The 12,079-nt window shown below is 47.2% G+C and overlaps 1 protein-coding gene across 13 annotated transcripts in view; it reads right to left on the bottom strand.

Moving 5' to 3' along the window:
* Positions 1-12,079, bottom strand: part of LOC127040644 (zinc finger protein OZF-like) — a 130,541-nt gene that overhangs the window by 24,994 nt on the left and 93,468 nt on the right. For 4 of the 13 annotated variants that reach the window (XM_050935076.1, XM_050935072.1, XM_050935081.1 and 1 more), the window contains exon 2: positions 8,537-8,625. The exons of 7 other annotated variants lie outside the window; for them this stretch is intronic. Coding sequence is in view for 3 of the 6 variants with exons in the window: in XM_050935072.1 (XP_050791029.1) it covers positions 8,537-8,608 (72 nt within the window). In the remaining 3 variants the exon portion in view is untranslated. Of the gene's footprint in view, positions 1-8,536; positions 8,626-11,198; positions 11,227-12,079 lie in introns of those variants that run through there. 2 more of the 13 variants (XM_050935071.1, XM_050935073.1) reach the window with 1 other exon arrangement.

Here is a 12,079-nt window from a genome sequence, read left to right as displayed (position 1 = left end):
GTTTTTCCCCTCAGTCTTAATTCCCATGGGACCTTGCCTATCAGCTCTCTGAGCTTACCAAAATCCGCCTTCCTGAAATCCATTGTCTCTATTCTGCTGTACTCCCTTCTACCGTTCCTTAGAATTGCAAATTCTATGATTTCATGATCACTTTCACCCAAGCTTTCTTCTACTTTCAAATTCTCAACAAGTTCCTCCCTATTTGTTAAAATCAAGTCTTATTACATTCCTGCACTTAATTTGGCAGTGTTTATGCTCCTTTCTATTTGCCTCACTAGGATTTGACTTTCACTTTTTAAAGGAAGTCTTTTTATTTCTCACTGCTTCTTTTACATGGCTGTTAAGTCACATGCTTCAATATGGCCACTGCGCTGGCCGCTGCCTGTGCTGTCACTGCGGTGCCGCAGATGATGATGTGGGTTCCGATGCCCAATCTCGCCAATGGGACCTGGGTGATGGGCTGAACTGGGCCTCCATGCTGAGGAATCGCTTTCTGGCGACCAAGGAGGGGCCGTGGCTGTTTACTGGTCATGGCTACCAGCGAACGCTGACCAGATGTGGGAGACTGGTGTCAGTACTGGGGAGAATGAGAATGATACCAGAGCCAGAGAGAACAGTGCTGAGACAGGGAATGCTCCCATTGTGCCGGCAATCGGACTGACATCTGGAGGATGACCAACAAGAGGATGAGTGGTGTCGGGAGAAGTATATGGAGTGTTAACCCTGTACTGGTGAGTAATGTCGAGGGAATCTTGCCTTGGTCTGAGTGATCGATGACATGACTCAAACCTGCCCTGGGATCCTCGACACAGTGGAGAGGATCCTCACCTTCTATCTGGTGACCGGCGGTGTTCCCCTGACCCTTTAGGGGTCTTATCAGCTGGCTTGCCCTCTTGGGGAGCCTTAGCCGAGTACTGTGACACTGGAGTCATCAATGGAGCAGGTGGAGACCTGTGCGCTCTCTGTACCTGGGGAGCATGGAAGGACGACGGTGTAGGCAGGGTTTGGGTCCCATATCGCTCCCAGGAATCAGTGGTGGACCATTGGGGGGGCACAATAATGCAGCTTCAGAGTAGGCTGGCGGCCAGGGCCGGGTCCCTTGGAGGATGACACTTGGGCCTTCTTGCTTGGTGCTGGGGAGGGCTTCTTACCTTTCTTCTTTGCCACCAGGAGGAGCTGGGTGCCAGTGGTGCATTGCACACGGAGGCCGAGGTGCTCGGTGCGTCTTGCCTGGACGGCTTGGAAGCAGGACAGAGGGCAGACTCCATCAGAGAGCCCTAAGGTGGATATCCTACTCCTTCTGGGCATGGGGCTGAAAGTTCTTACAGATCCGGCATCGATCCTTGATGCGTGACTCCCCCAAACACTTAAGGCAGCTACTATGGGGGTCATTCACAGGCACTGGCCTGTTGAGGCAGTCCAAGCAGGACTTAAAATCAGGAAACCGGGGCATGCTAGGACCCTAATGACTAACAAACAAACACTTTACTACTACTTAACAATTACGTAACCACTATTGTATACAAACTATAATCAAAGGCCTTAAGGCACGAAGTTCATAAGAGAAAAAGAACGCTAGCTCTTGCTAAGCAAGGAAGATACTCTAACTAAACACCACGGGCAGTAAGAAGGAACTGAGAGGGCACAGGGCTGGTGGTGCCTTATATATTGCTGCCTGAAAGTGGCACTTCAGAGAATACAACAGACCCTATGGGTACACCTAAGGCATAAATCTCCGATGACCACGCACGTGGGCGCACACACACCTAGAAAGGAATTGACATGAGCAAGCACTCAAACATGGAATTTACAGATCCCTTGGTTAGTCTGATAAAACAAAACTGAACTCTGAATTTATTTTGGTAGTCATCTTCCAAGCTTTTTCAAAGCCTCCTCAATTTCATCTCCTTCTCTCTCTGTCTCCTTGTCTAAGTCTTTTTGCCCTCAATAACAGCAAACTGATGGCTGACAGATATTTGTCTAACCAGTTTTTTAAAACCTCCAGTGACTGGGATTCCATAACCTCTCTTGATGACCTATTCCAGCACTTATCGATCCTCAGGGCTGGAAAGCTTTTCCTAATATCCAACCTAAGCATCCCTTGCTGTAGATCAAGGTCCCTCTTCTCCTACCCCAATGCACATGAAGAAAAAGTGATCAAAATCCTCTGTACAGCAGCCATTAATTCAGCTGAAGACTGGTATCAGGTCCTCCCCCACCAACCCCAGTCATCTTTTCTCAAGACTAAACATGACCAATTCTTTCAACCTTCCCTCACAGGTGACATTTTAAAATAGTGAGCTAGCTTTGTGGATGTCAAATCTCAATGGATATGAGCAGGGTATGATTGCATTTGTCAAGGGAGAGAAAAGAATGGTGCAATAATTGTGACAGGAGACAACGAGAGCCTGGATAAGAGTTTTACCAGTGTGGATGGATAAGAAAGCCTGTATCTTAGGGACGTGATTGCAGAAAGAAAATGCAAGATGTAGAAATAGGCTGCATGGGAGGACCTAGAAAGAGGCCTGTGTTGCAGCATATGTGCAGCGCACAGACATGAGTGACAGAAGAGACAGTGGTGGTATCTGCAGTGATACAGAAAGGAGATGGGGGGTGGCTTGGAGGAATATTAAGAGCTGTGTTCTGCCCATTTTAGCATTTGAACTTGAGCTGATGGCCAGACATCTATGAGGAAATATCAGAGAAACAGGCTGTTATTTCAGCTTGGGGAGAAAGACAGGTCTGGAACAGACAGATCTGTGAGTTGCCAGCATAAGTAGCTGAATTTGTGTTTGTGGATGAGATTACTAGAGATAAAGTACAGAGGAAGAAGAGAAGCAGACCAAGGACAGAGCTTGTATAAGGCCTGTAGAAAGCTGGAGTGGGGACGAGGAGGATTGTCCAAGGACACTCTGAAGGAGAGATCACAGAAGTAGGAGGAGAAGCAGGAGAGGATAAGGGAAGATCAGATTTCAAGCGGTGTCATAGAATCATAGAATATCAGGGTTGGAAGGGACCTCCGGAGGTCATCTAGTCCAACCCCCTGCTCAGAGCAGGATCAATTCCCAACTAAATCATCCCAGCCAGGGCTTTGTCAAGCCTGATCTTAAAAAACTCTAAGGAAGGAGATTCCACAACCTCCCTAGGTAACCCATTCCAGTGCTTCACCACTCTCTGAGTGAAAAAGTTTTTCTTAATATCCAACCTAAATCTCCTCCACTGCAACTTGAGACCATTACTCCTTGTTCTGTCATCTGTTACCACTGAGAACAGTCTAGATCCATCCTCTCTGGAACCCCCTTTCAGGTAGTTGAAAGCAGCTATCAAATCCTCCCTCATTCTTCTCTTCTGCAGACTAAACAATCCCAGTTCCCTCAGCCTCTCCTCAGAAGTCATGTGCTCCAGCCCCCTAATCATTTTTGTTGCCCTCCGCTGGACTCTTTCCAATTTTTCCACATCCTTCTTGTAGTGTGGGGCCCAAAACTGGACACAATACTCCAGATGAGGCCTTACCAACGTCGAAGACAGGGGAATGATCACATCCCTCGATCTGCTTGCAATGCCCCTACTTATATAGCCCAAAATGCTGTTAGCCTTCTTGGCAACAAGGGCACACTGTTGACTCAAATCCAGCTTCTCGTCCACTGTAACCCCTAGGTCCTTTTCTGCAGAACTGCTTCCTAGCCATTCGGTCCCTAGTCTGTAACAGGGATGGGATTCTTCTGTCCTAAGTGCAGGACTTTGCTCTTGTCATTGTTAAACCTCATCAGGTTTCTTTTGGCCCAGTCCTCTAATTTGTCTAGGTTCCTCTGTATTCTAGCTCTACCCTCCAGTGTATCTACCACTCCTCCCAGTTTAGTGACATCTGCAAACTTGCTGAGAGTGCAGTTCACGCCATCCTCCAGATCGTTAATTAAGATATTGAACAAAACCGGCCCCAGGACCGACCCTTGGGGCACTCCGCTTGAAACCGTCTGCCAACTAGACATGGAGCCGTTGATCACTACTCGCTGAGCCCGACAATCTAGCCAGCTTTCTATCCATCTTATAGTCCATTCATCCAGCCCATACTTCTTTAACTTGCTGGCAAGAATACTATGGGAGACCATATCAAAATCTTTGCTAAAGTCAAGGAATAATACATCCACTGCTTTCCCCTCATCCACAGACCCAGTTATCTCCTCATAGAAGGCAATTAGGTTAGTCAGGCATGACTTGCCCTTGGTGAATCCATGCTGACTGTTCATGATCACTTTCCTCTCTTCTAACTGTTTCAGAATTAATTCCTTGAGGATCTGCTCCATGATTTTTCCAGGAACTGAGGAGAGGCTGACTGGCCTGTAGTTCCCTGGATCCTCCTCCTTCCCTTTTTTTAAAGATGGACACTACAGTAGCCTTTTTCCAGTCATCCGGGACCTCCTCCATTCGCTATTAGTTTTCAAAGATAATGGCCAATGGCTCTGCAATCACATCTGCCAACTCCTTTAACACCCTCGGATGCAGCGCATCCGGCCCCATGGACTTGTGCTCGTCCAGTTTTTCTAAATAGTCTCGAACCACTTCTTTCTCCACAGAGGGCTGGTCACCTTCTCCCCATACTGTGCTGCCCAGTGCAGCAGTCTGGGAGCTGACCTTGTTTGTAAAGACAGAGGCAAAAAAATCATTGAGTACATCTTCTGTCACTAGGTTGCCTCCCTCATTCAGTAAGGGGCCCACACTTTCCTTGACTTTCTTCTTGCTGCTAACATACCTGAAGAAACCCTTCTTGTTACTCTTAACATCTCTTGCTAGCTGCAGCTCCAGCTTGGCCTTCCTGATTTCACTCCTGCATGCCTGAGCAATATTTTTATACTCCTCCCTGGTCATTTGTCCAATCTTCCACTTCTTGGAAGCTTCTTTTTTGCGTTTAAGATCAGCAAGGATTTCACTGTTAAGCCAACCTGGTCGCCTGCCATATTTCTATTCTTCCTACACATCGGGATGCTTTTTTCCTGCAACCTCAATAATGATTCTTTAAAATACAGTCAGCTCTCCTGGACTCCTCTCCCCCTCATGTTATTTGCCCAGGGAATCCTGCTCATCAGGTTCCTGAGGGAGTCAAAGTCTGCTTTTCTGAAATCCAGGGTCCATATTCTGCTGCGCTCCTTTTTTCCTTGTGTCATGATCCTGAACTCAACCATCTCATGGTCACTGCCTCCCAAGTTCCCATCCACTTTGGCTTCCCCTACTAACTCTTCTCAGTTTGTGAGCAGCAGGTCAAGAAGAGCTCTGCCCCTAGTTGGTTCCTCCAGCCCTTAGACCAGGAAATTGTCCCCTACACTTTCCAAAAACTTCCTGGATTATCTGTGTACCGCTGTATTGTTCTCCTAGCAGATATCAGGGTGATTAAAGTCTCCCATGAGAACCAGGGCCTGCGACCTAGTAATTTCTGCTAGTTGCCGGAAGAAAGCCTCGTCCACCTCATTCCCCTGGTCTGGTGGTCTATAGCAGACTCCCAACACGACATTACCCTTGTTGCTCACACTTCTAAACTTAATCCAAAGACTCTCAAGTTTTTCTGCAGCTGACAGGTCAAGGAGGAGGAGGATCGAGTACTGGCTCAAAGCTTTGCCTAAAGACAGGTCATTAGAGGCTTTGGCAAAAGAAGCCTCAGTGAAGCCTTCCTACCTCCACTAGACCCTCCTACTTCCTAGACCAACCACTCTCCAACCTCGTCACTCTCCCTGTCCCTCTAACTGCAGTGTTCCCCACTCCCAGCTAACCCACATCACCTATCTAAGACCCTCCCTCAACAACAGCACCACTGCTGGGCCCTCCACCCCATTTGTCCAACTCACACCATTACCAGCTCACGAGAGCTTCTCTCCCTGATACCCTCCATCCTACTCCTTACATTGTACCCAAACATCCCTGATTCTCTCTAAGTTAGTCCTCTACATCCTACTTCCCTTCATTCCCTCTGCTCTCAGCCCTCCCGCCTATGTGTCACCCCATTAACACCAGTTCCCCCATCATCTTTCTCCCCTCCTCATCTTCTCCCTTGTATCAAGGACTCCCTTCACACTGACTCCTGTCCACAGATGAGTGCACCTAATAGCCATATTCTCCATGCATTTAGAAAGTTATCATAGCAAACCACCAGCTGTACTAGATTTAAAGTTCAGCATTACTCTCTGTTTAAAAGCCAACTATTCTAATTTCTCTAAAATGTACATGCTTATTCACATTGTCCTGAAATACACTATTCATCATGTGGGTGCAGGACACGGTTAGTGAACCAAAGATGGGGTTAATTGCTCCAGAGGTTCCTGAGCCACAGCCCTCTGAAAACAAGCTTTTGATCAAAATCATCTTGCTCTGCTAGCATTTTCTTGCACACAATTGCGGCTCAAACTGTGGTTCTCATTATCTCCTGACGGCTAGTCACTTGGCATCTATCTAAGCTGGTGTACGGTGCACACTGCCTGTTTGGGGAAGCAGTACCAAGTAAGTTAATAACTGTAGGGCTTGGAACTTCAGATCAGCAAAAGCCAAACTGATAAGAACATAAGAATGGCCAGAACATAAGAATTGGGTCAGAACAATGGTCCATCTAGTGCAGTATCCTGTCTTCTGGTAGTAGCCAATGCCAGATGCTTCAGAGAGAAGTAACAGAAGGAGCTATTCAAGTGATCCATCTCCTGTCATCCACTTACAGCACGTGGCAGACAGAGGCTTAGGGACACCTAGAGCATGGGGTTGCATATCTGACCATCTTGGCTTGCGTGGTGGGGTGGCAGCCCCACCCCCATGTGAGAGGGGGCTAGGTAGGCCAGAGAGGCTGCGCAGGCTAGCAGCCAATCAGGAAAGGGCTTACTGAGAGCCAATCAGGGCTGAGATTGGAGACAGCCAATCAGGGCTCAGCATGGCCTTATATAAAGGCTGCCCAGGAGAGCAGCAGACAGTCTGTCCTAGACCTTCATGGGGGAAGGTCTATCTCCAGAGCAGGAGACCAGCACCTTGGACAGAGCAGTGCTGGGTAGGCTCAGGGGGAGCATAGTAGGGCTCTAGCCCAATATCTGCCAGACTGCAGGCCCTGATAGAAAGGGCCTAGAGAGTGTGTGGGCCAAGAGGGGAAGTGGCCCAGGGTCAGATGGATAAGAGAAGAGAAGGAGGGCAGGGAGGCTGCACTAAAAGGTTCCTGGGTTGGGACCCAGAGTAGTGGGTGGGCCTGCCCCCCACTTTCCCCTTGTACTGCACCTGGTAATGCACTGAAGTGGCTGAAACAAACTGCAACTGGCCCTTGAGACAAAGGGCTAGACTTAGGAGGTTGTGGTTGGCCACTGAGGCCAGTTGCTAACACCCCTCTCCCCCTGGAGGGCAGTGGTCCTGAAGAGGATGCCACGAGCTGGTGAGAGACATAGACTCAGACAGCAACCAAGGGCGAAACAATGGGTGGGACACCACCAGGAGAGGGCACTCCGCTGGACTGAGCTAATTTCTGGAGACAACCAGCAGGAGATGCCAGGTGGTGAGTCCCAACTTTGTTACATAGAATCATAGACTATTAGGGTTGGAAGGGACCTCAGGAGGTCATCTAGTCCAACCCCCTGCTCAAAGCAGGATCAATCCCCAGATTTTTACCCCAGTTCCCTAAATGGCCCCCTCGAGGACCCCGGGTTTAGCAGGCCAATGCTCAAACCACTGAGCTATCCCTCCCACACAGCTAGTAACAGTTGATGGACCTATCCTCCATGAATTTATCTAACTTCTTTAACCCAATTATAATTACAGCCTTCACAACATCCTCTGGCAATGATGTTCCACACGATGACCGTGCATTCTGTGAAGAAATACTTCCTTTTCTTTGTTATAAATCTGCTGGCTATTAATTTCATCACATGACCCCTGGTTCTTGGGTTATGTGAAGGGGTAAATAACACTTCCTTATCCACTTTCTCCACACCATAGTTCCACCCACACTCCATCATGAGAGCAGCCCAGAAGCATCAGGGTGAGGGGAGAAAAAAATACTCCCACGCCTCCCAGCAGAGTGAGGGGGCAGGAGTCTTCACATTCATCACTCAACTACTAGCCAGAGGCTGATACAGGAGATGCAGCCCCCAAGCAGGGTCCAGGGACAACTACCTGATGCAAACTGCAACACCCTCCTCATTGCCAGCAGCTGGATAGGAGGGGATAAGGTGTCTTTATATCTCACAGCAGCCTCTGGCCAGGCGGTTCAGGCTCCAGTACTGAAGTGTGGTAAGTTTTTCCTAGCCCAGTCTGGGGGAGAGGAAGGGGGTTTCTTTCCTGCTTGACTAATTAGGGAATTCCCATCCACAAACCATAGGAGTCCGTTGCTGGGATCTAGGAATCACAGTAAACAAATCTCAGCAGGTTTATCACACTCTGTCCCCCTCCCTTTCTCTACCCTGTGGCTTTCCTGCCCCCTCTCACCCCTAGCCCAGCCCCCACAGAAGTGCATACCTCCTCTATATTTACTGCCCTTCTCCCTCCAAAGAGAACCCACCAGCAACTCCCTGATAATCCCTACCTCAAATGGCTTCACTGCAGCCATTTTCCTTCTCTGGTCCCTGGAAGGATGAAAGGGTCTGGCAGAAAACATGGATGTTGAGCTGCAGCCTGTTATGGCAAAAAGGGCAATTGGGGACATGTCAGAACAGGAAATAATTTCACAGCACAATTCCCCCAGGCTCTCTCTGCACACAGATGATCTAGACTGTCATGCAAATAGAAAAATTCAAAACACAGTAATGGGGTTGGAGGGGGAAAGAGGGTTATCTACCCAGACATCTGTTACAAAAGGAATTCAACCAAACAAACACAAAGTATCCAATAAGTTCTTGGAATGTACAGGGGACACGTGTTTTCTTTGAGAGGATGGAAGCAGTAACTGAAACAGGAAGGAATGAATTAGGAAACTGAAGGTGGAGAGCAATATGGGCAAAAGTGATAAAAAATTATCGATGTTGCAGTTCTATGAGAATGAAGGCATGAGAGCAGCAGAATAAGGACAATGGACGTCCAAAAAGCAGACTTCAACCAAGTTGGAGAACTGGTAGGTAAGGTCCCATGGGAATAAAATCTGAGAGAGTTCAGGAGAGCTGGCTGGCAGTTCCTCAGAGACAATACTAAAGAAGCAGCAGCAGCAAAGGATCACAATGTGAAGGAAAGACAGAAAGAGTATGTGGCCAATATGGTTCTACCATAAGCTCTTTCATGACCAGAAAATAAAAAGGAATCCTATAATAAGTGGAATCATGGACAAATTTCTATAGATGAGTACAAAAGAATTGCACAAGCATGTGGGGACAAAAATCAGAAAGATTAACTCACAAAATGAGTTACACCTTGGAAGTGACACAAAAAAGCAATAAGATAAGGGTTCTATAAATATATTAGGAGCAAGAAACAGGGGAAGGAAAGTGTAGATCCTCTACTTAGCAGAGAAGAACCAATAATAGATGACAGCAACAAGACAAAGGTGTTTAATGCCTTTTTACATTCACTAAAAAAATGTAATTGTGATCGGATACTTAATTATTCTTAGAGGGGGAAGGAACAGAAACCACAATGGGGAAATAAGAGGTTGAAAAAATATTTACACAAATTTAATTTATGTAAAAGTTAGCAGGGCCTGATGCAATTCATCCTGGGCTACTCAAGGAATTAGCTGAAGCAATCTTGGAACGGGTAACAATTATCTTTGACAACTCCGGGAGGATGGTGAGGTCCCACAAGACTGGAAAAGGGTAAACATAAAACAACGAAGACCTGGGGAATAAAGACCACTCAAGCCTAATTTAGATACCCAGAAAGACAAATGTATTAAACAATCAATGTATAAGCACCTAGAGAAAAGTAAAGTGATAAGTTATAGCCAGTATATATTATCGAATACAAATCAGGCCAAACCAATCTAATTTCCTGCTTTAGCAGGCCTTATAGATCTGGGGACACGGTAGAGATATCTGGATTGTAGTAAGGCTCTTGACAGAAGACCCCATGACAGCCTCATCAGCAAACTAGGGAAATGTGGTGTTCTGGAAAGTCTGTACTCAAAGAGTAATTATTGATGGCTCACTGACAAACTGGGAGGATGTAGCTAATGCAGTCCCACAGGAGCCAATTCTTGATCTGGTACTACTCAATATTTTCATTAATGACTTGGATAATGGAGTGGAGAGTATGCTTATTAAATTTGCAGATGACATCAAGCTGGGAAGATTTGCAAACACTTTGGAGAACCGGATTAGAATTCAAAATGACGTTTATAAATTAGAGAATTGAGCTGAATGAACAAGATGAAATTTAATAAAGAAAAGTGCAAAGGATCTAGGGGTTATAGTGGATCACAAATTGAATCTGAGTCAGCAATGTGACTCAGTTGTGACGAACGCTAGTTCAGTACTGGAATAGGTGACCAAGGGAGGTTGTGGAATCATCATCATTGGATGTTTTTAAGGACAGGTTGGACAAACACCTCAGTGTTGGGGGCTGGACTAGATGACCTCTCATGGTTCATTCCAGCCCTACAGTTCTGATTCTATTCTGAGGAAACGTTTGGTCATTTTATCACACCACTGACCCAGCCCACCCCACTAGTACTAAACAACCTAGACATTTTGAAACCCTCCCAGTAATGAAGTCTGGGAACCAAATATGAGACAAGAGCAGAACAAAGAGAGTGACTTCTGGAATTTCCTCTGACACTGTCCCCAGGGCAGCACACTCCCACAGCCGGGGGCACAGGGAACATCAGGAATTGGCTTTTCCTCTCCCTGCACCTCACCTTGTTCACTGGAAAGTGAATCTGCCCAGGGATGCTGCAGTAAGTGTGTGGAGGCAGGTTAGTGATCTGGGAATCTCTCTTCCCAATTATTTCTCCCACTGCTCTTATATTTCTCTCTCCTTTTTCTTCTTGTGTTTCCCATCTCCTGTCCCTCCCCCTCTGGCAGACAGCCAGCCATTCCTCGGTGTTCACTGTCCTATGGCTGGATCGGCTCCTGTAATTGCCATGGGGAGGAGAGATGTAAGGTGAGGTGGGGCTATTTGTGCAGAGTCACTTTCAAGCCCATCCCCAGTACGTTCCCTGAGGTCTCTATCAATCACCTGGAGTCTCTGGCTCAGATGTTGGTGCGGGCAGAGCCTAGAGCTGACCCAGGGAGCTAATTACAGCTGGAGAAAGTCCTCACCTTGCCTGGGCATAGAGGAATCTTCACTCCAATGCACTCCCAAGCCTTAACCCTACTGGGGGAGCAGCAGCTGCTCAGTTTGGGCTCCCAGATCACAATGCAGGTAGCAGCGCCTGGCCCAGGAAGCTCAACCCCCAATACCCTGAGGAGACAGTGTGTCAGATAGAGACTGAGGGCTTCCCCCCCCCCCCAATTAGCAACAACTGAAACCTCCCTCCCCATAGGGACATATACTGATTTTATTTGCCCCCATGTTAATCTGGAGTCACTTCATATTCTTCCTTGAAGTGTTTCTTAATTAACACTTGTCTCAGTGAGACCAGAAACATGGCTCAGGAGGGAGGAGTCCAGAGTCCTTTCCTCCTCCCTCACTCCCTCTCCCGCTTCTTCTGAGAAGAATTCACAGTAACAGTTTTCCCTCCAAAACCTAAAGTTCCTCCAATTTTGAAAACAGGAAGAAAAGCAAAGCCTGTCATGATTTCATATCAATAATTGATAAATGGATAGAAAGTTATCAGCAGCTCCTGCTAGCCATTCACACAGTTGGGAGGAGCCCTGGGTGATGCTTCTTTAACAAGAGAATGGATGGCATGGAGGAGCCAAATAAATTTCCATGCCCGGTGACTGGCAGATAATGGCCAGTAGGGACCCACTCCAGAAACAACTACCTCTCAGCACTGGGCGAAGGAACCCCTCATGAAGACCATTCGACATGTGGGTTTGGGATACTGCTGGTGAACATGGTGAGGAGAAAGTGAGGAACTAATACAGTAGCAGTACAGTAGCATGGAGATTCTCAGCCACTCTGGGTACAGACTGGGCAGTAAGGAGCCAGGCAGACTAAGCCCTCATCCTGTGCCCCCTGAAGAAAAGAAAAGGAT

This window comes from Gopherus flavomarginatus, chromosome 25 (genome assembly GCF_025201925.1).
Source record: "Gopherus flavomarginatus isolate rGopFla2 chromosome 25, rGopFla2.mat.asm, whole genome shotgun sequence".
Lineage (NCBI taxonomy): Eukaryota > Metazoa > Chordata > Testudines > Testudinidae > Gopherus > Gopherus flavomarginatus.
Note: the sequence above shows the minus strand (reverse complement) of the source record. Positions and strands in the feature narration are given on the sequence as shown.